This window comes from Eptesicus fuscus, chromosome 25, assembly GCF_027574615.1.
Source record: "Eptesicus fuscus isolate TK198812 chromosome 25, DD_ASM_mEF_20220401, whole genome shotgun sequence".
NCBI classification, from domain to species: Eukaryota; Metazoa; Chordata; class Mammalia; order Chiroptera; family Vespertilionidae; genus Eptesicus; species Eptesicus fuscus.
In genome coordinates, this window is record NC_072497.1 from 9,485,505 (window position 1) to 9,509,304 (window position 23,800).

The following is a 23,800-nucleotide window of genomic DNA, read 5'->3' on the forward strand; positions in this document are numbered from 1 at the left end:
AACAAATGTAACCTATCTCATTCGTCATGTTTGGTATCGATTCCATATTGCAATGGGCCTGTTTTCCTCTTTCTCTCCTTCTGTGGTGTACCACTAAACTGACATATGGTTATTATCCTCTCAATTGGCAAACATCCTCGATGGGGATCAAGGGGCCCTAAATAACCTCCAGGCACAAGTGCGTCTCTGTGTTTCGATGTCTTTAAGGGCATGTTACAGCTGCACACAAATTGGGATCCTCCCAGCATGCAACTCTCTGCCTATTTCTTCCCCGCCCCACTCATCATTATGTCCCAGCTCTCTTCTCATGTCAACAGAAAGAGAACTATGTGCCATTTAAAAAAAAACACACACGTGTATTTATTGATTTTTTAGAGAGAGAGAAAGGGAGAGGGGGAGAGAGATAGAAACATCCTATATAATAAAAGCCTAATATGCTAAGTGTCCGGTCGGCCGTTCAACCAATCAAAGTGTTATATGCTAATGATATGCTAAGGCCATTCGACCACTCGCTATGACATGTACTGACCACCAGGGGGCAGACAGTCGACTGGTTGACCAGTTGCTATGATGTGCACTGACTACCAGGGGGCATATGCTCTGACTGGTAGGTTAGCTTGTTGCTGGGCTCCGGTCGATCGGGACTGAGCCATGCGGGCCGGACACTCCTTGGAGCTGTCCTGTGGTCCCTCCCCAGCTGGCCAACCTCCTGCGTCCCTCCCCAGCCCTGATTGTGCACCAGTGGGGTCCCTCGGCCTGGCCTGCACCCTCTCGCAATCTGCGACCCCTCGGGGGACGTCAGAGAGCCGGTTTGGGCCTGATCCCGCAGGCCAGGCCGAGGGACCCTCCTGGTGCATGAATTCGTGCACTGGGCCTCTAGTCTATGATAAAAGAGAAACATGGATCGGCTGCCTCCTGCACGCCCCCTCCTGGGGACCAAGGCCACAACCTGGGCATGTGCCCTGACTGGGAATCGCACCGTGGCCTCCTGGTTCCTAGGTCGATGCTCAACCACCAGCTCTGTGCCATTTTTAATGACTGCACAGAATTCTGTGTTCTGTATCGTTTCCTTAACGAGGTTCCCGGGGATGCACATTGAAGCCATCGCCAGCCATCGGCCTCGTTATCAGGAACGGCCTAATGAGCGCGCCGCTGTGCTTTGAGGATGTGCTGACAGATGTCCCTGATCTCATTGGGTCATGATTGTCTGTGTGCCCGTCTTCCCACCAGACGGCTGTTAGTTCCCTGAGGGCGAGCCCATTATTTCGCGTGGAGTCCCCAGGCCCTTGCCAAGTGCCCGTGGGAGCTTAATAACACGCATTGTTGAAAGGAAGAAGGAACAAATGAGGGGATGTTTACGTAGCTGGGTACACACGTGTGTGATCACACCGTGTCTTCCGTGCTTACTCCGTTTCGTTGGCCGCGAGCCTGAATCCCTCTCTCCCAGGCATCCTACCGTCCCCCACGTGTTTCTAACCTCTTTCAACAGCTCTCATTTCCACAAACATACGTCTAAGACGGAGCTTTAACCCTTTGCACTCGCTTGCTTTTTTCTCGATTCCTTTATTCTACTCTGGATTTAATTTTTCAAATACCCCAGATTTTACAAAGTGCGGCAGTAGAATAAAAAACTGGAGTTTCTTTTCATACAAACTTATTTATTTGGATTTTTTTATATTTCAAATTATTGATACATTCAAAGAGTAATTTTAATCTCGATGCTAACCGTGTCGAGTCACACTCGACATCCGAGTGCAAAAGGTTAAGGATTAGAATGTTTTAAAAATAAAATTAGGCCTAGTCGGTGTGGCTCAGTGGTTGAGTGTTGACCTATGAACCAGGAGGTCACAGTTCGATCCTCGGTCAGGGCACATGCCCGGGTTGTGGGCTCCATCCCTAGTAGGGGGTGTGCAGGAGGCAGCCGATCATGATTCTCTCTCATTATAGATGTTTCCATCTCTCTCTCCCTCTCCCTACCTCTCTGAAATCAATAAAAAATATATATATATATATATATTTTTTAAAAAAGGAATTAGAATATTGCGAAACCACGATTCCTCCATAGATTTATGTGGCCTTTGGGACATGTTTTATACATGGCGGAGGAAAAATAATGCCGATCCCTGACACGATTTTTGTCCTGCCCTCACCAGAGATGACTTATGAAAACGGAAACTGTCCATTACACGGAATAAAACCCACGTTGTGTGTGTTGCATACTATTTACAACTGTTGTCTGCTGGGGGTTCTCTGGGGTCCCGTTGGCTGCCACAGCCAAGTGGTCCCGTAAGTTTAACTCAGCACCATGCCCGCAAAACCCTCTTAAATCACAGAGAGGAAAACGGGCGAGCAATGGCTCGAAGGCGGCCTATGTCTTCATGAGAACCCACGGCTCTCTTCATCTGCGCCTTCGGGGGGCTCCGCGCAGCCTGCTAGGTGGTGGGGTGCATGACAACATAGCAGGTGATCCGCCCGACCCTCCAAAGGGAAGTTACGGTTGACGTCGACGTGTAAGGGCAGCCTTGAGCTTTATTGACTTCACGCACGGGGAGGCCAGCGGTCCAAATGGTGAGAGCGGTCTGCGGCGTTGAGCGTTGACAGCAGCTTACGCTATTTTAAAAAATATATATATTTTATTGATTTTTTTTTTTTACAGAGAGGAAGGGAGAGGGATAGAGAGTTAGAAACATCGATGAGAGAGAAACATCGATCAGCTGCCTCCTGCACACCCCCAGCTGGGGATGTGCCCGCAACCAAGGTACATGCCCTTGACCGGAATCGAACCTGGGACCCTTCAGTCCGCAGGCCAATGCTCTATCCACTGAGCCACACCGTTTAGGGCTTACACTATTTTTTTATGCCTCCTTGTTGGGCGCGGAGTACTTACCAGCGTCGCTCAATGGGCTGTAAATGAACGTAGTTCAAACACCACAAGGCGAGCGCTGTGGAATTAGAGAACTGAAAATAGGCTACTGATCACCCACGCACTCATCAAGCCTCTTTATTCTCAAGGGCTCTTTCATTGGCGTGCCAGTGCCGCCTGCCCCGGAAGGCGGAAAAAGGGATGGTGAGCCAGTGGGAGAGTGGGGGCGCCGACCTTCCGTTAACGTCAAGGGTGCCCTTCTCCCCTGCCCCCTACCCCCTCTGTGCCTACTTGGTGAGTTCAGTTAGCCCATCACGAGTCTTCGGGGAAGAACACCCAACCCAATACTCAGTTCCTTCAGAAGGGTGTGTCGCTCACCTCAGGTTAGAAAACGGTGGGGCAGGGCCCTCGCCGGTGTGGCTCGGTGGATAGAGCATCGGCCTGCGGACTCAAGGGTCCCAGGTTGGATTCCCATCAAGGGCACATGCCCGGGTTGCAGGCTCAGTCCCCCATGGGGTGGGGGGGCGTGCAGGAGGCAGCCGATCCATGGTTCTCTCTCCTCATTGATGTTTCCCTCTCTCTCTCTCTCTCTCTCCCTCTCCGTTCCTCTCTGAAATCAGTAAATTTTGTTTGTTTGTTTTTATAAGAAAGGAAATGATGGGGCAGGAACCTGAACTCTGGAGATGGCAAATTGTTCTCCGCTGCCGTGGGCCATCCTGTCTCTGATTAAACACACGTGTTCTGAGCAGGGATGTCAGAATTATTTCCCAGAAGCATGCTCTTTGGCATGTGTGTGTGTGTGTGTGTTTTTTCTGATGAAAAACCATCATAGACTCTATTTAAAATTTTTTTTTAAATCTTACTGGCTTTTTTGTTTGTTTGTTTTTCAAAATTGATTTCCGAGAGAGGGAGACAGAGATAAACGCATCGAGATCCTCTTTGCAAATTGAAGAAACTATTATGACCTTCTGACGGACAGTGCCTCTCTCTTTCGTCAAATCCCTCGAGGACTGGGCCCCGCGTCCAGCAGTCAGAAAGTCCCAGTCCACGCTGTGCACTCGGCTCTTGTTTCTGCTGAGGAATGGCAAGCACCCTCTCACCCATCGTCTTTGTAACTGGCCAGGCGGGGAACCAACATGTAGGGAGTGGCGAGCATATGCCATGGACACCTCTCTGTTTTCGTTTTTTCATCCTCACCCGAGGATATTTTTTTCCATTGGTTTTTATTTTATTTTACAGAGAGTGGAAGGGAGGAGGGAGAGAGAGACCGAGAGAGAGAGAGAGAAACATTGATATGAGAGAGACACATCGATTGGTTGCCTCCCACCTGGGCACCTACTGGGGCTGGGGGACCGAGCCTGCAATCGAGGTACGTGCCCTTGACCGGGAATCGAACCGGCGACCCTTCAGTCCGCGGGCCGATGCTCTCACCACTGAGTGAAACCGGCCAGGGCCGTCCTCCTCTTTCTATAACAACCACAGGAGGTCAGTAGGATTGTCCCCATTTTACTGATGGTAGCCTAGCCTCGGAGAAACCCGGTCACATGTCTGCGTGTCACGGCTGGTAGTGACCAAGGGAAGAAGCATTCCCACCTCTGTGACATCCCGCATCTTACGCTTCGACTTAGAGAGTTCTTTTCTTGGTGGTCTTGCTAGATCTGCTTCTTAGCTCAGTGATGGGCAACCTTTTGAGCTTGGTGTGTCAAACTTCGCCAAAAAACTGTTAGCTTCTTCTCAAGCCTCGAAGTATTTATGTTTTTTTTGTTTTGTTTTGTCTTGCTCTTAATACATTTTTATTGATGTCAGAGAGGAAGGGAGAGGGAGAGGGAGATAGAAACATCAATGATGCCCTGTCCGGTTTGGCTCAGTGGATAGAGTGTCAGCCTGTGGATTAAAGGGTCCCAGGTCCGATTCCGGTCCAGGGCATGTACCTTAGTTGCGGGCACATCCCCAGTAGGAGGTGTGCAGGAGGCAGCTGATCGATGTTTCTCTCTCATGGATGTTTCTAACTCTCTCTCCCTCTCCCTTCCTCTCTGTAAAAAAACCAATAAAATATTTTTTTTTTTAAAAAAGAAACATCAATGGTGAGAGAGAATCATGGATCAGCTGCCTCCTGCACACCCCCTACTGGGGATGGAGCCTGCAACCCGGGCCTGTGCCCTGACTGGGAATGGAACCCTGACCTCCTGGTTCCTAGGTTGACGCTCAACCACTGAGGCACGCTGGGCAGGCAGAATATGTACGTTTTCCATGACAGCCTGGAGCTTTGACGTACAGACTCTCTCGAGTCTCGCCGGCCCCAGAAGCAGGTGGAAAACGGATGCATGCGGGGTCAGATGTGTGTTAGAGACCAAGGGCCCGTTTCTGACTCCGTGATGGTCCCGTGTAACCTCCAGGGGGCCCGGGGGGACGTGTGGAAGGAAGTGGAAAGCGCACGGAGGCTTAGCTTGCCTCTGTCTGTTTTTTTTTCCTCTCTGACAGGGCAGCGTCCGTACCAGGTGATCACGGCCCGCGTGCACCCAGGGGAAAGCAACGCCAGCTGGGTGATGAAGGGGGCCCTGGAGTTCCTGGCCAGCAGTGACCCCGGGGCCAGGCTGCTGCGGGAGAACTTCATCTTCAAGGTCATCCCCATGCTCAACCCCGACGGGGTCATCAACGGCAAGTACGTGGGGCGCCGGCCCCACCGCCCTCGCGTGGACGTTGCCGTAGTAACGCAAATGTGATCGGAGGCATCTCCTGGGCTGTTGGTCCTTGGTGCAAAACACTGTCTGTTCTTCATGGATGCGGTCTCATCGTTTTTTTTTTTCTTTCTTTATTTTAAAATATATTTTTAAGTGATTTCAGAGAGGAACGGAGAGAGAGACACGTCAATGATGAGAGAGAATCACGGACTGGCTGCCTCCTGCACGTCCCCTATGGTTGCAGGAATGAAGCCTGCACCCAGGGCATGTGCCCTGACTGGGAATCGAAATGAGAACTCCCGGTTCCTAGGTCGACGCTCAACCACCGAGCCATGCTGGCCGGGCAGTCTCATAGCTTTTTATTTTTTAAAAAAAAATATATATATTTCTTTATTGATTTCAAGGAGGAAGGGAGAATGAGAGAGAGAGAAACATCCATGATGAGAGACAATCACTGACCGGCTGCCTCCTGCACGCCCCCCACTGCGGGGGTGGGGGATCAAGCCCGCAACCCAGGCCATGTGCCCTTGGCCGGAATCGAACCTGGGACCCTTCAGTCTGCAGGCTGGGGCTCTATCCACTGAGCCAAGCCAGCTAGGGCGTCATAGCCTTTTACATAGAAAGGTATATTTCCACGTAGGCAGTCAACACCCAAGGGGTCCTTAGAAATCATCCCGTTCAGCACTCTCCTATGGATAAGGAGAAAGCCGGTGTCCAGGGTGATTCAGCGACTTGCCAGGCCCCACGGTGGCTGAGTGGCAGAGCCCAGCTCACACGGTAATCCCCTCACGGGTCAGCCCGGTGCCTTCCTCGGCCTCTTTCGGGCTCGCTGCAGAGAGACCTTGCTTCTCGGGTGCATCTGGTCGCAGTTTGGGTACAGCTACAGGAGGGGTGCCGCCTTATCTCAGCAGAGTGGCTGGAGTGGCTGAGGAGTGGTCGGGAGTGAAGTGGCTGAGACACGGCCGGAGGAGAGGCGTGGGTAGCGTTTCTTCGGGTGCACCCCCCACCTGACTTCAGAGCAGGCGGTGGGGAAGAGGAACCCAGTGTCTCTGAGGTCTGTTGGAAGAGGGTCCACATTTTATTTTATTTTTAAATATATTTTTATTGATGTCAGAGAGGAAGGGAAAAGGAGAGAGAGAGAGAGAGAAACATCCATGATGAGAGGAGAATCATGGATCGGCTGCCTTCTGCACGCCCCCTCCTGGGGATTGAGCGCACAACCCCCTGCATGTGCCCTGACCGGGAATTGAACCTTGACCTCCTGGTTCCTAGGTCGACGCTCAACCACCGAGCCACGCCGGCCGGGCGGATGGAGGTCTTTGGTTGGAAGGCGGAGGTGGCCTCAGTCACGGAGCTTCCTCCTGGCTCGGCCACATGCACGGCAGGCCAGCTTCCTCTTGGCGACTGTGCCGTTCGTCATCACTACCGCCGTTTAGTATGACTAACACGACCCTTTTTACGCAGAGAGCAGCTCTCCTCACCCAGCGAGCGTCCAGGAACCTCGTGGGTCCCTCGGCTCACCCTAACGGCTTTGGCCGAGAGGGACTTGGAAATGCTAGCGTTCTGTCAGGGTGAGGAAAACCCACAGGGAATAGCAACACCGTCCCCCACAGGTCTGAGACCCCCAGGAGCGTGTAACCTCTCACAACTAGAGGGCTTGAAAGTCTCAGCTGTCCGGCCGCGTGGCTCAGTGGGTGAGCATCGACCTAGGAACCAGGAGGTCACGGTTTGATTCCCGGTCAGGGCACATGGCCCGGGTTGCAGGCTCGATCCCCAGTAGGGGGGGCGTGCAGGAGGCAGCCGATCCGTGATTCTCTCTCATCACTGATGTTTCTCTCTCTCTTGCTCCCTCTCCCTTCCTCTCTGAAATCAAGAAAAATATATATTTTTTTAAAAAGGAGACCCATTGCCTCTGGGAACTCGTCGGTCCTGCTGCTGAATCGTTTGCACCGTGTTCATCCATGTCCGGTGCTCGGCCGGGCCTTCTGGGAGCTCGGCCCCAAGGCCTTCCTTGCTCTCAGCCCGTTCCTGCCACGACCGCACACGCCGCCCCGTCGGACGCGTGCCTGCTCCATTCGCCTCCCTCCGCCATCGCCCCTCCACACAAGCACGACTATTTATTACTCCTAAATTTAGGGTGATTAATTCCATCAGCATAAACCTAATTTATGCCGTCATAAACTGCGACGAGAATAAATGCTGCCAAACGCGAATCCTGGCTCCTGCCGACTCCCTGAGCCTGCAGTGGCTGGCCGCCCCCCCAACCCCCCACCACACACACACACACACACACACACACACACGCACACACACACTTCCCAGAAGCTTTAAATTAAAAACGATTCAATGTTGCAGGATCATTGATCAAGTGCAGGCTGAGGCTCTCAGGGGAAATGGCTGTCGTTTGGTTAAATGCTTTGTTCTCTCGTCGGCCGCGCGACTTCTGGTTTCTCTCCACGCCTCCCCCTCCAGGAGGAAGAAACGGGCTGCAGGCAGGACGAGGGGGAGACGAGGGTCTATTCTTTCTCAGTTTCCCCTTCGACGTCCCTTTAAAAAATAGTTTTATTGATTTCAGAGAGGAAGGGAAAAGGGGGGAGAGAGAGAGAGAGAGAGATAGAGAGAAACATCCATGATGAAAGAGAACCATGGATCGGCTGCCTCCTCCTGCACGTCCCCTGCTGGGGATCGAGCCCGCAACCCGGGCATGTGCCCTGACCGGGAATCGAACCGTGGCCTCCTGGTTCCTAGGTTGACGCTCCACCACGGAGCCACGCAGGTCGGGCTAAGACATCTCTTTTTTTTCAGTGTCCTCGCTCCTAACACTTCCTTACAGTAGACCAGTGGTCGGCAAACGGCGGCTCGCGAGCCACGGGCGGCTCTTCGGCCCCTGGAGGGTGGCTCTTCCACAAAATACCACGGCCTGGGCACGTCTATGTTGAAGAAGTGGCGTTAGAAGAAGTTTACGTTTAAAAAATGTGGTTCTCCAAAAGAAATTTCAATCGTCGTGCTGTTGATAGTTGGCTCTGTGGACTCATGAGTTTGCCGACCACTGCAATAGACCCTTACCTGTCCTTCTAGGCATGCTGTGTGTGTGTGTGTGTGTGTGTGTGTGTGTGTGTGTGTGTGTGTGTGTTTTATTGGCTCTCCTTTTGTGACACCCAGAGAGAGCCTGCCGCTGCCATTCGTGCCCTAAGGAGCTGTCTTTCTCAGGACCCACTGTTCCCTGCTCTGCCCAACTCCTTTGTTTTCCACCCGAGGATTTCGCGTCCGGCAAGCAGGAGATCCGAGCTTTGGTCCAAATGAGCCTCCTCCCTGCCGTGCGGCTATGGACAAGTGACTTCCCCTCTCCACTGCTGGGTTTTTTGTGTGTTGGTGTTTTTTTTTTTTTTTTGTAACGTATGAAGGGGCTAGCGAGCCCTAACCACTGCCCCTCCGCCGACTAGTCTCGTGACCCAGTACTCTCTTTTTTTTTTAAATTACTTTATTGATTAAGATATCACATATTTGTCCTCAAACCCCTCCCCCCCATTCCCATCCCAAACCCCTCCCCATGCATGCCCCCACCCCCCTGTTGTCCGTGATCACTGGTTAGGCTCATATGCACCAGTACTCTTTTTTAAAATATATATATTTTATTGATTTCTTACGGAGAGGAAGGGAGAGGGATAGTGAGTTTAGAAACATCGATGAGAGAGAAACATCGATCAGCTGCCTCCTGCCCACCCCCACCTGGGGATGTGCCCACAATCAAGGCACATGCCCTTGACCAGAATCGGACCTGGGACCTTTCAGTCCGCAGGCCAACGCTCTATCCACTGAGCCACACCGGTTAGGTTGGCCCAGGTCTCTTGGACTCTGAAACTGCTCAGCACTGTGAGAAAGGATAAAAGGAAGGGCTCCTCGCAATGCTTTCTGGGGGAATTTCAGTGGGTCCTTGTGCAAGCCACGCAGGCCTCACCATCTCCTCCCTGTTTCTGTTCCTCAGTTTTGCAAAGAGATCCAGGGTAGGGCATGGCCGTGGGGTAGAAATTCTACAGAGGGAGGGACACCCTGGAAGGTCAGGAAGGCTCCTTTATCACATAGAATTATATTTGCTATACTAGAGGCCCGATGCACGAAAATTCGTGCAAGAGTAGGCCTTCCTTCCTACCAGCACCAGCTTCCCTCCAGCACCCGGGACCCGGGCTGGCTTCCCTCTGGCCCTGGCTTCGTCAAGAAGGACGTCCGGGAGACGTCTGGTCTCATTAGCACATTACCTTTTTATTACTATAGATATCATCCTATAACTAAAATACAGCGTACCTCACACATTACACGATGGTACTTCTATCTATGCCGATCTTACTAAAGCTTTGGTTGCCCGTGTGACTGTGATTTATAAATTATGGAGTGGGTCTAGGATTGAAGAGATGATGTAAGACATACAGCGGTAGAGAAAACTTGGAACTGGAGGGGTTCCGCGGAATGCCTTTGTCCCTCCTCACGCGTCCTGTTTAAAAGGATTCCGTTGTCCCCCATAGGAATGAACAGAAACCTCGCTTCTCGTCTTCTCGAAGCCAGCCTATATCACCAGCTTCAGGGTTGTCTCCAGGGCATTTCGGGGAGCGGAGGGGAGAGTCTGTAATGAGCAGTCCCTGTGGTTGGTGGAGGCTGTCTTCCCAGCCTCGGGATTGCCTCCCTGGTGTGTGCCCAGCCTGCATCCTCCCACAGAAGCTAGGGTTCTTTTGGAAAGTGCGCCCCACCAGGAACCAGAAGGAATGGCGCCTCCAGGCTGGGCCCCGAGGAATTGCCTGGGACTCTTACGCTCTCTATTTCTGGACCCTCCTGCTCAGCCGGGCAGAGTTTTAAGGAAAGCTCCGTAGACACCTTGGTGATGTGGACCCACCTTCCCCGCCCTGACTTCCTGGCCGCCTTGTCCTTACTTATTTATCTCTCGGAGTCGCCGCACTGTTTTGAGTTATTAGCCGTATTCCCTCCCTGCCCTGCTTCCTTCTTGCTCCTATACATCTTCACTCTGCGGGATACGCTTTCTCTTCTATTTACAGCTTCTCCCGCTCCCCGCACCCTCCTCGTGGCCCAATAACGGCCAAGGAGATAAATAAGAAACATAACTCTTTTCGGCTATTATTATATATTTTGTTTGTTTGTTTGTTCCCCGGCACCGCAACATATAGAATAACAAGCAAACAAATCTTATTACTGAAGTAATCACACTAAATAAGAAACATAACCGAGCGTGGAAGCTTAAGGAAGGGGGCACGTCAGGGGAGCGATTGCAAGAGGATTTTTAAAATTTAATTTACCGGCAGCGGCCTCGCTGCTCCGTCGATGCCTCGCCGAGGAGACGGTGTCTAATTAGAGGGGGTTGTTGTTATTGCTCTTTGCCGACACCCACCCCTTAGGCTGGCTTCTGCTTTGGGTCTTTAAAGGGAGAAATTTGGCCCAAGGAATCCCTTGGAGAAATTTCCTTGTCAGCAGCCCTGATGCTGGGGACAGCGGCCCTGAGCATGCTCCGTCGCGTAGTCCTCAGACTTGGCCTCCCTTCCTCTGATGCCAGATAATCTCCCCGTTAGCCCCAGGGCAGATGGGGAGTCACCCTGTCACCTGTGAACCTCCACGGAGAGGTCACGGAACAGTCCTCAGGAAGGCAGGCGGGTAGCCACCAAGCCTCAGCGTTCAAGGGTTTGTCCTTTTAGCCGTCTGATTCGATCTGACGTCCGTTTATATCCATTTGCTCTTGGGGGGGTCTCTGATGGGAGTGGGACACAGTGAGATTTTCTTTCTTTTTTTTCTAAATATATTTTTGTTGATTTCAGAGAGGAAAGGAGAGGGAGAGGGAGAGAGAGAGAAACATCAATGATGAGAGACTCATTGATTGGCTGCTTCCTGCACATCCCCCTACTGGGGATCGAGCCCGCAACCTGGGCATGTGCCCTTGACCGGAATCGAACCTGGGATCTTTCAGTCTGCAGGCCGACGCTCTATCCACCAAGCTACACCAGCTAGGGCTAGTGAGCTTTCTTTATTAATGGTGCCTGTTATTTTGTTTATCGTATAGCCGTCGTACCACGTCCTTTTGCTATTCGAGTCGCTTCTCTTCTCTGACTGAAACCCTGTGTGGTCTGCGTTTAGTCCCATCCCGCGGTATTCTTTTGTTTGAGATGTTTTAGATTTTTAAAATATGTTCTTCTTGATATCAGAGCGGAAAGGAGAGGGAGGAAGAGAGTAACATCAGTGATGAAAGAGACTCATCCATCGGCTGTCTCCTACACGCCCCACCCTGGGGATCGAGCCCACAACCCCGGGCATGTGCCCTGACCTAGAACAGAATCGTGACCTCCTGGTTCACAGGTCGACGCTCAACCACGGTGCTATACCGGCCGGGTCGGGGCGGCAGGGTGTCACATTTTTTTGATATGTAAGCCCAGATAATCCTAAAAGGAAGTCAGGAGATTTGATGCTGGCTAAGCTACGGTCCTTTTCTAAGTGCTGTGTAACCATCCGAATCCCCAGCTGTACTCCTCAATGTCAGGGCGAAGGATCCGGATGTGCTGTCCGTGCGTCCTGAGGAGGCTGGGCCTCCTTCCAGGAGCCGGCAGCTCATTAACAGCCCCTCATCGCTAGCTGTCATTCTGGAGATGGAGACAGCAGGACTCTCTTCAACTGTAATCAAGGCCATTGAAATCCATCTGATCTAATGTGGGGACGGCTTTTTTTTTTTTTGAAAATGTAATTCAACAGCGAGCCATTCATCAGGCCATCCTGACACTGAGTTATTGGAATGTCCTAACGCCGTGGATTTGGCCACAGGGAGGCTGCGCGTCTGAAGCACGCCACGAGATAAATACCCGCCGGAGAACAGCTCTATTTTCCGTGGGGAGATCATTGACATGCACTGCATTAGCATTACACAGATTATGTACCGGGGGGGAGGGTGTTCAGAATGATGTGGTTCAAGCCAGTATTTCATGGCACAGATAGAGGCACGAGCTCAGAGAGGGGATGCAACCCGCTCATGTTTCTCCTGGATCCCCCACGGAGAAGAGGGTTAGAGACAGCTGGCTCTCCCCCCGCTGCTGGGATTTCCACGGGGCACTTTCTCCTGGACCAACACTTCCTCCCTCCCGGAGGAGTCTGCACAGGAGGGTCGTGGGCGCTCTAGGCAAATGCGTTCCTGTGGCTTGGTCGTGCGACCGTGGAATCTGGGGGAACTCGGCGTTTAGTCCGGCTTCCTGTCCTGAGCTTGATAGTTCTCAGTGGCATCCCAGCCATTGTAGCCAAACAGCCTTGGCTTTAGAGCGGGAGTCAGGGACCTTTCTTCTGCCAAGGGCCATTGGATATCTACACTAATAAAAGAGTAAGATGCAAATTGACCGTACCTTCACAGCGCCCACCAGCCAATCAGGAGTGAGTATGCAAATTAACCCAACAAAGATGGTGAGTTAATTTGCATACACAGGCATTCCGCACCGTCCCAGCCGCTCAGGGCCTCTGGGCAGCATGGGAAGGCGGAAAGGTGGCTCCAGCCGGAGCAAAGGTGTAGTCGGCAGCCAAGGGAAGGAAGGCCCGTTCTTGCATGAATCTTCATGCATCGGGCCTCTAATATATATATATATATATATATATATATATATATATATATATATATATTTTTTTTTAAATATATTTTTATTGATTTCAGAGAGGAAGGGAGAGGGAGAGGGAGAAGTAGAGGGAGAAGGAGAGAGAGAGAGAGAGAGAGGCCAATGATGAGAGAGAAAATCATTGGTCTGCTGCCTCCTGCACATGCCCCACTGGGAATGGAGCCCGCAACCTGGGCATGTGACCCGATCGGGAATTGAACTGCGACCTCCTGGTTCCCAGGTCGATGCTCAACCACTGAGCTACGCTGGCTGGGCCCATGGGATATTTATCACATCATTCACGGGCCATGCCACATTATCAACTTAACATATAGTCTGCTCTATTTGGTCAGACATTTAATTAATGCACCCCTAATGCCTGGGCAGGGGCGGAGCCTGTAACCAAGTATGTGCCCTTGACCGGAATTGAACCCGGGACCCTTTGGTCCACAGGCCAACGCTCTATCCACTGAGCCACGCCGGCTAGGGCAGGAACATTCACATGGGAAGAGGAAAAAGAGGACCCGCTCACAGAGTGGAATGATAGGTTTCATTTTATAAGGGTGATGACAAATGCACTAGACCTTTGTGTAATATCCCTGTGCAAGAAAGATACATTGCCTAGGGATGCATATTAGTGCCTTTCATATGATATTTTGGTATATACTGGGTGTCATTAATTAGGCAATATTTCTACGGGTGTGAAGCGAGGACATCTCTAGAGTCCTCAGTGACATTTCCAGCTTTATGCTGCCATTTAGCGTCTTTTATGTTGTTTTATTTCTTCCCGTCTGAATTAAGTATGCCTAAAAGAATGCTCTGCAAATTTTGTGCATGGCCTTTTTTAAGAAATATATACCTATTTATTGATTTCAGACAGGAAGGGAGAGGGAGAGATAGAAACATCAGCGATGAGAGAGAATCATTGATCGGCTGCCTCCTGCACGCCCCCTACTGGGGAGCCAGCAACCCAGGCATGTGCCCTGACCAGGAATCGCACCTGTGACCTCCTGGTTCATAGGTCCATGCTCAACCGCTGAGCCACGCTGGTCGGGCTGTGCATGGTTTTAAAAAAAAAACACCCACTAGCATTTTGCAAGAGTGACCATCTATATGATTTTGACAACTTCTACCGGTTTCCATGGTACGATCCCAGTTTCTACCTGGCTTCCCAGCGCCATTCTTCCATAGCGTACCCGTTGGTTCTGAAAAGTGTGCGTGGCATAGTACGCGGCCGCCTCAACGGGATGAACAGAGTCACAGCGATGAGACGACACCTTCGGCGTTGGCCGCTTCTGCCACTGACTGGCTTCCTTCCCGGCTGTGGCTTCCCCCCGGGGAATCGAAACTCGGGCTCCCCAACTTTTCTCGGGATCCGAACGTGCCGTGCCCCATCATCGCGGTTGGCAAGCCCTAAAGACCAAGACCTCCAAGCTCCTCCTCTCTTCTTCCTGACCTCGTGCAGAGACGTCAACGTACAAAAGGGGGAGGAATCTTAAAATACTCCAGCGAGCTCCACACTCTGTTTTTGGAGGAGGTGAACCTGGGATTCAGGGCGAGTGTGTTGCTTGGAGCCAACCAGTGGCTTCTTCCCTGGACCAGCGTGCTTTTCAGTTCTATCAGCACCAAAAAAAAAAAAAAAAAGGTCTTAAATAAGCTCATTGAAAGTAGGGAGGGATCTGAGACTGAGCCAACGGGGAGGTAGAATTTTATGCAAATCCACGGAACACTCTGGACACCTGCAAGTTTCATCAAGGAGAGTGCTGGGTAGACAGCCTATAGAATGAAGAGAAGGACGGAGAGGTGGCTCCTGGCATTCTTGGGAGCCAGCAACAGGCTCTTGTGTCTATTCAAGCACACTTCAGTACCCAGCGTCCAGGGAAATATGTTACAGAGGAATACTCCGGGGAGCGTCAGAATCAAGTCAAATCAAAATTCTCTATTTTCCTTCTTATCTGTTTTCTGTACACACCAAAATTCTTCAAGCGCCGCAGTTAGAAATAATCTATTTCTTACTGTCCTGTTCAGAGATACTATCCAGTATGTGTGGTTTTTTTTTTTAATGTTGTTATTGATTTCAGAGAGGAAGGGAGAAGGAGAGAGAGGTGGAAACATCAATGGTGAGAGGGTATCATGGATGGGCTGCCTTCTGTACGCCCCACACTGGGGATGGAGCCCGAAACCCAGGCATGTGCCCTGACCGGGAATCCAACTGTGACCTCCTGGTTCTTAGGTCGATGCTCAACCCCTGAGCCACACTCGCTGGGCAAAGGCCCCTTTTTTAAAAAGCAAAGTCCTTTCTCGCCTTGAGATTAAATAATGTGGGCCCATTTGGAGGCTCATGTTCTCAGCTCTCACTGAAATAAAATAAAGTAATTGAGCCCCGCCGGTCAGGGCACATGCTCAGGTTGGGGGCTCGATCCCCAGAGTGGGGTGTGCAGGAGGCAGCCCGTCAGTGATTCTCTCTCTCTCTCTCTGCCTCTCCTTTCCTCTCTGAAATCAATAAAATAATATATTTTAAAAAAAAAATAAGAATATAAAACCCCACCTTTGCAGCACAGGTGTGATGGATAGGAACGCACGAGAAAGCGGTGATTTCTCTCTGAAAGTAAGAGTTTTTTAAAAATGCGTTGAGCATAATAGAGTGTCAACCACACTATCACCCTGGAAATTATAGCCCTGGCCCCGCGGACTCGCCGCGTAAATCTGACAGCGAGGACCACCGCCGCGTGCTGAGCCAACGCGGCCGGGATCGTCACTTCCATTCATCTCCCAGGAACCGACATGAAAGGTCTCCTGTCCCGGGGACTCAGGGCCCTATAATTTCCGGCTCCGTTCTCACCAGAGTGGGCGAAGACAACCTTGAACCGTGTCTCTATTTGTCACTGTCTCTCAGGCCAATGAATTCCTCACAGCCCACGCCGCTTCGCGTCATCAGGCATCCCTAGGTTTGCCTGGGCGCGTGGCTGTGCGGGAACGCCAAGACATCCAGACCCACACGTAACAAGGACCCGGAGACAAGTCCGTGTGGCCACACACAGCACCAATACGTGGACTTGGATGACTATTCTTGTTTTCAAATTTTATTTTATTGTTTAAAGTATTACACATAGTAGTACATACATCTCCTTTTTTTCCCCCATTGACCTTCCCCCAGCCTCACCTACCCCCTGTCGCATGCCCTCATCCCACCCCCCCAATGTCTTGTGTTCATTGGTGTGCTTACATGCATGCATACAAGTCCTTCGGTTGATCTATTTCCCCTCCCTCCCCCACACTCCCCAGCCTTCCCGCTGTCATTCGACAGTCTGTTCGGTGCTTTACTGCCTCTGTATTTACCTTTTTGTTCATCAGTTAGAAGAGGAAGGCTCAGTGGGTTGAGTGTCGACCTATGCACCAGGAGGTCAGGGTTCCATTCCCAGGCAGGGCCCATGCCCGGGTTGCGGGCTCGAGCCCCAGTGGGGGGCGTGCTGGAGGCAGCCGATCGATGATTCTCTCTCATCACGGATGTTTCTTTCTCTCTCTTCCTCTCCCTTCCTCTCTGAAATCAGTTAAAAATGTATTTCTTAAGAAAAGACCTGTTTGCATGCTCAACCTATCTTTTTATCTTCTTAAATTTATTTTTAAAAAGGCTTTATTGTTGAGTCCTAACCAGGTTGGCTCAGTGGATGGAGCATCGGTCTGCGGACCAAAGGGTCCCGGGTTCGATTCCGGTCAAGGGCACGTACCTTGGTTGCAGGCTGCTCCCCGGCCCGGGCCCTGGTACCAGGCTCGTGTAGGAGGCAACCAATTGATGTGTTTCTCTCACATTGATGTTTCTCTCTGTCTTTCCCTCTCTCTTCTACTCTCCCTAAAAATCAATGGAAAAATATCCTTGGGTAAGGATTAACCAACAATCTTTATTATTGAAAATATTACCTATGTCCCCTATTTCCCCCCATTGACCCTTCTACTCCGCCCCCATCCCCCACCCCAGGCCCTCACTACCCTATTGTCTGGGCCCCGGGGTGATGCATAGATGCATACAAGGTCTTTGGATGATCTCTTCCCACTCACCCACCCACCCCCGCCTTCCCTCTGAGATCCCCGTCTGCCCCCGTGCTTCTGTGTCTCGGGATCTATTGTGCTCATCCACCCATCGCTTTATTGTTGGGGAAACTCTTGGGTCATTAGCTCACCTCGCCGTTTCGGCATGTAAGCGCTGGGATCGAGGCGGTAGCTTGGCCAAATTAACCTTTCTGGATGACCGTGCTCATCCCCTGGCCTAATCACCACCCTGCAGGCAGCCGCTCAGCTCAGCAGGGTTTTCCGAGTTGTACTTCCTTTGACTTTTTGTCCTACGTGCCCAGCGAGCTGGCGGCATGCATCTAACCAGCGAAAAAAACGACCCCTTGCTTACGCCGAATTCCGTGGTATCCGACCTTGCTCCTGCGCTGGAGGGTATGTTGTTTAGATCCAGAAACTGATGAGGTGAGGAGAAGAGATGCCGAGAGAGACAAATACCCAACATGCAGCGGGAGCCTGGGAAAGGCCCCACCGTGCCATTTGCTTTCGGATTTAATTGAACGGGTGCTAATTTATTTACTTATTATATTTATGGGAGGCACCCATTGCCGATTAGCCCCTGGGTGCATTTCAAAAAGGGTCGTAAAAGGAGACGCCGCTTGTCAGGATGGCTAATTAAGATTCAAATCGACTAACTAACATTTAAGCGCGAAGAATAAAGCCGGTCACGGGCCAGGCAACATTTTCATCAAATGTTCCTAAATAGGACCCATTAGCGGGTCCCCGCTCCACTACGGTTCCACCCGCTGCCAAAGGCTCTGGCACCAGAGAAAGTCAGAATTGATCAGGGGAGGGAGCTATATTGTTTCCACGGCGACGATTAATACCTGGCGTGCTACGAGGCTCCTACGAGGTGTTCGCAAAGCTTGATTAAGTGGGCGTGGCTTTCTCCCAGAGGTGGTGTACAGTTCAGCTATAAACGATACAGAAGAAACAAACCCATTACATCAGGGGTTCTAGGTCCTGTTGTTTTTGGATTTCTTTTGCTCATACAGCTACGACAATTACTGAAGCGTATAAATGAAAGTATATGTCCAATAGTAAATTTAAAAAAAACTAGAGGCCCGGTACACGAAATTCGTACAGGGGGTCTTGTGGGGAGGTTGGGGGGGGGGAGGGATACTTCAGCCCGGATTGCGAGAGGGCGCAGGCCAGGCCAAGGGACCCCACTGGTGCACGATTGGAGCTGGGGAGGGACACGGGAGGTTGGCCAGCCGGGGAGGGGATGTGGGAGGGCTCCAGGGCATGTCCGGCCCGCCTGGCTCAGTCCCGATCTGCCCAACCCCAGCAGCAAGCTAACCTACCTGTCAGAGAGTCTGCCCCCCCCCCTGGTGGTCAGTGCACATCATTGCAAGCGGTCGAGTGGCCTTATCATTAGCATATTATGCTTTGATTGGTTGAACGGACAACTGGACACTTGGCATATCAGGCTTTTATTATATAGGATTCTTTTCCTTTATTGATTTTTACAGAGAGAGGAAGCGAGAGGGGGAGAGAGAAAGAAACCTCAACCATGAGAGGGAATCATTTATCAGCGGCCTCCTGCACACCCCCCGACTGGGGGTCGAGCCTGCAACCCAGGCATGATGAGAGAGAATTGACTGGGAATCGAACTCTGACCTCCTGGTTCATAGGTCGATGCTCAACCACTGAGCCACACCAGCCAAGCCAAAGTTTAATTATTTGTAACGAATCAACCCAGGAAGACGGAGGAAGGAATGTAGGAGTAGTTTCCAGAGAGAGTACCTGAGCTGCTCCTGCTTCTGGGGAATAAAGAATAAAGAATCACCGAAGTGAGGACTTCTCTCGTTTTTCTAAAACTTTATAACTCTGCCAAGAGAAAACAAACCTGCTTTGATAAATCTTGAAATAGCAGAGGGGTCTTCACAAGTTGGTTTGTTTTATTATGTATGTGCTTTTTTTTTTTTTTTTTTTGCATCGAATGACTTCAAACTGAATAGTGATTTTCTATCCAAACCACCTTTGAAGCCCGCCCAGTATGGCTCAGTGGTTGAGCATTGACCTATGAACCAGGAGGTCGCGGTTTGATTCCCGGTCAGGGCACACGCCTTGGGTTGTGGGCTCCATCCCCACTGTGGGGCGTGCAGGAGGCGGCCGATCCGTGATTCTCTTTTGTCATTGATGTTTCTATCTCTCTCTCCCTCTCCCTTCCTCCCTGAAATCAATACAAATATACTTTAAAAAAAAACCGTCCTGAAATCAGCCTTCCCCTGCTTACTATCCGCAGAGCGGGGAAATGGAACGGATGACAGAATCCCATTGTTTTATAAATTAGCCCAATTGGAGGACACTGAGTGTGGGTATTAGCCTGTGTTCCGGGAGGGTAAATGAGAAACATGGATCATAACTATCGCAGCTACCTATGGAATGCTAAGGATCTTGGCGCTTTGACCTGCTCTGTAAAACAGCTGAGTCATGAGAAAAATGTGAGCTAATCGGGCGAGGTAAGCCGTCTTCCAAAGGACCTGGCACAGAATGCTCCGAATAGCCAAGTTCTTATTTTTATCTCATCTCCCAGGATTCCCCCATCACACGCGGTGCACAGATTAGAACTGCCTGGCTCAGGAACTTGCTTTGTCTTTTCTCTGCCTTTTGATACCGTTCACTTAATCAAGAATGACCTTCTCATTCCTCCCTCCACCACCGCTCCCCTAAAGCATCCATGGTTACCCCATTTAGCAAGCAAAAATATGGGGCACCCAATTAAATGTGAATTTCAGATAAAAAGCAGATAGTTTTCAAAATTATGTCCCATTCGCTCGGCCAGTGTGGCTCAGTGGTTGAGCACCGATCCATGAACCAGGAGGTCAGGGTTCGATTCCTGGTCAGGACACATGCCTGGGTTGCAAGCTCGATCCCCAGTAGGGGGCATGCGGGAGGCAGCCGATCCATGATTCTCTCTCATCATTGATTGTTTTTCTCTTTCTCTCTACCTGTCCCTTCCTCTCTGAAATCAATATATATATATACACACACACACACACACACACTGAGTGGCCAGATTATTATGATCTCTGAACACATAATAACCTGGCCACTCAGTGTGTGTGTGTGTGTGTGTGTGTGTGTGTGTATATATATATATATATATATATATATATATATATATATAGAGGCCCGGTGCATGAATTTGTGCATGGGTGGGGTCCAGCCAGCCTGGGCAGGGGGAGGGGACATGGGCGGCTGGCCGGCCTGCCTGCTGGTCGAACTCCTGGTTGAGGGGACAGTTTGCATATTAGCCTTTTATTATATAGGATATACACTGAGTGGCCAGATTATTATGCGTTCAGAGATCATCATAATCTGGCCACTCAGTGTACGTATATCTATGTAATAGTTGGAAATTTAAAAAATCATGTATGTGGCCCTGGCCAGCTAGCTTGGTTGGTTAGAGTGTTATTCCAATACACCAAGGTTGCGGGTTTGAACTCCAGCCAGAGCTCATACAAGAAGCAACCATTACATGCATAAATAAGTAGAACAATAAATCCATGTTTCTCTCTTTCTCTAAAATCAATCAATAAAATGTTTTTTTTAAAAAAAAGAGTAGTTAGAAATTAAAAACCTAGAGTATGTGTTATTTACCCATATTTAAATGTTGGAACTAATGACGTATTTTAATAATTACCCGTGGATCACAAATGTGAAAACTCTGGCCACGATGATTCCAGTTTCCCCTCATACACTTTCTCTGACAGCCCGCACCTGAGTGGCGTTTTTTGAGCCGAACACCATGGGTGGCCCCATTCTGATGGCTCGGTATTTACCACCCTTTAGGGCAGATTTTGATTCTTTCCGAGAAGGCTGTAAACTCCAAGAATCATCTTCGATTCTTCAGGGCTTAGTATCTTACCGCATTATCCGTGGAAAGAACGAATGAATGGGTGAATACCTACGTGAGTGAATACATATCAGTTTAGCCAGATTTCACTACCCTTACCTATAGGTCTATGAATCCGAGTTAAAAAATAAAAAATAAAAAGGAAAGCATAGACATCTATAGCGTTTAAAGACAGGAGCAGTCAGCGATATGTTGATATTGTTACGATAGGGCTCTGCTTCCCACATATCTCCTGCAGGCATCATGACATGACCAAAGTCCTTCTCTCTACAGCCGGGTAGAGTGGTTGTATAAACAGAAGCATACTCCGGCTACTTAGGGAGGGTACTTATGCTAATGCCCACAGCCCCGTTGAGAACAGCCAGTAAGAGAGGGCAGGGGCCTCCGGCAGGTGGCCTAACCAGCTTTACCTCTCGCGTTTCAGCAGTAAATCTTGCTCTGGGAAGGAATTAATTTTTAGTTCCTCGATATTAATGAAAACATTAAGGACTGGCGCAATAAAATTTTATTGACTAATTTTCCACCATAACTTGCCTGTGATTCCTCTGCCGCTGTACTATATTTTTTTATGGGATGGAAACACTGTTTTTGCAGGCTGCATAACAATGACTCTAAAAGAGAAAATAATATTTTGAAAACCATTCACTGGGATTGGAGGCATTCCGGCTTAGGAAATGTAATGCTCTTTTCAGAGGGGAGGCCTAGAGTAATTTAAAACAAGGTAAGAAGGGGCCCTAGCCAGTTTGGTTCAGTGGATAGAGTGCTGGCCTGCGGGCCCAAGGGTCCCGGGTTCGATTCCGGTCAAGGGCACGTACCTTGGTTGCAGGCTCCTCCCTGAACCAGGCCCTGGTCAGGGCACGTGCAGGAGGCAACCGATCGATGTGTTTCTCTCACATTGATGTTTCTCTCCGTCTTGCCCTCCCTTCTACTCTCTCTGAAAATCAATGGGGAAAATATCCTCGGGTGAGAATTAAAAAATCCTATATAATAAAAGCCTAATATGCAAATTGTCCCCTCCACGGGGAGTTCAACCAGGGGGTGGGCCGGCCAACCGCCCGAGGCCTCTCCTCCCCAGCCCACCCTGCCCCGGCCTGGCTGGCGGTGATGGCAGGCAGCTGGGGGATGGGAGGCCCTGGTGGGCAGCCGGGATCCCCTAGGGACCCTACCGGTGCATGATTTTGTGCACTGGGCCTCTAGTAATAATAATAAAATAAATATCGCTAGCGTTTATTGAGCATCAACTATGGGGCTGGCAATATGCCATATAATTTCATTAATTTTTAAAAAATAAGAAGGGAATCTGTCCAACGGGGTTGTGTGTGGGGGGGATGCTCAAAAGCACACGGTACACCCGTGGTGGGTTTCTCTATGATTTGGTCATACTGAAAAGTGTCCGTCTTTGTCAGCGTCTCGTTGTCGGCCCCTAAAAGACCATCTCCGCCAGGAAAATTGAGATATCCCACACGGAACATCTAAGACATCCCTTACCCAGTGGGACGGGGGTCTGGACAGACTGTATTCCACAACACGTGTGAACTGGCCCGCAGCCCTTGGCGCTGACACCGGTGTGGCTGGTTGCCGTGGAGACGCCTCTGGGAGGAAGGGTTTCTCGCAGGAAAGACCTCCAAACCCTTCTGGGTCAGTGGGCCCGAGCCGGAGCCGCCCTCCCCCAGGCCTGGGCACAGAACCCTGGGCTGATGCCGTGAGCTGCTCCCGCTGGGGACGCCCCAGTCCGTGTGCATGTCTAGGTTTTCACCGCCGCACACGCCTCGCTGCCAGGCCTGGTGGGTGCTGGCCTCCAGGGAGAGCCAGCAGGCGCCCGCCAGGGAGTGTGACAAGACAGTGCCACCTGCCTCTCCTGCCACCTCGATGGGCCCGCCTCCTCTGTGTTTTCCCATGCCCGGGTTGCAGGCTCGGTCCCCAGCAGGGGGCGTGCAGGAGGATCAAGCCTGCAAGCCGGGCATGTGCCCTGATGGGGAATTGAACCGCGACCTCCTGGTTCCCAGGTGGATGCTCAACCTGGAGCACAGTTCCGTGGTCCATTTCCCCTCCGCCTGGCCCCTGATGAGGTCATGCCTTTATTTACCAGTTGAGACAAACCAATAAGGCGGAAAGGAAGGGAGCCCGTCCCCCTACCCCTCCCTCCCCGTGCCCTCCACCGATCTATGCGGGCATCATAGCCCGCTGCGTGGGGACCCGTTCTCCTCCACGCACCGGGGCTGCGTAGAGGCCGACAGTGACATAGGGGATTGGCGGGATTGGGGCCGCGGTGTGATAAATGAACAGCCTGTCCGTGACTGTCTGCCATCCATCACGCCCGCTTTCTCAGAACACCAGGGACTAAGGGACAGAGAGACAGAGAGAGAGAAGCACAGGCATGGGTCTGAGAGGTGGGGGACGAAGAGGAAGTCAGAGCTGGAAGAAGAGCCGAGAATAACCTGCCAACCTCAGGAGGGCAGCGTGATGCAGGGGCCGGCCGCGTGGCTCAGCGGTTGAGCATCGACCTAGGAACCAGGAGGCCCTGGTTCAATTCCCCGTCAGGGCACATGCCCAGGTTGCAGCCTCCATCCCCAGTAGGGGGCGTGCAGGAGGCAGCTGATCCATGATTCGCTCTCGTCAATGTTTCTCTCTCTCTCTCCCTCTCCCTTCCTCTCTGAAATCAATAAAAAACATAGTTAAAAAAAAAATAAACGTTTATCCAGTGGAT

The 23,800-nt window shown here is 50.9% G+C and overlaps 1 protein-coding gene across 1 annotated transcript in view; it reads left to right on the top strand.

The window, feature by feature from the left end:
* AGBL1 (AGBL carboxypeptidase 1) overlaps positions 1-23,800 on the top strand; it is a 233,263-nt gene that overhangs the window by 93,026 nt on the left and 116,437 nt on the right. The window contains exon 18 of the mRNA XM_054713289.1: positions 5,345-5,525. Within this exon, the coding sequence (XP_054569264.1) occupies positions 5,345-5,525 (181 nt within the window). The remainder of the gene's footprint in view (positions 1-5,344; positions 5,526-23,800) is intronic.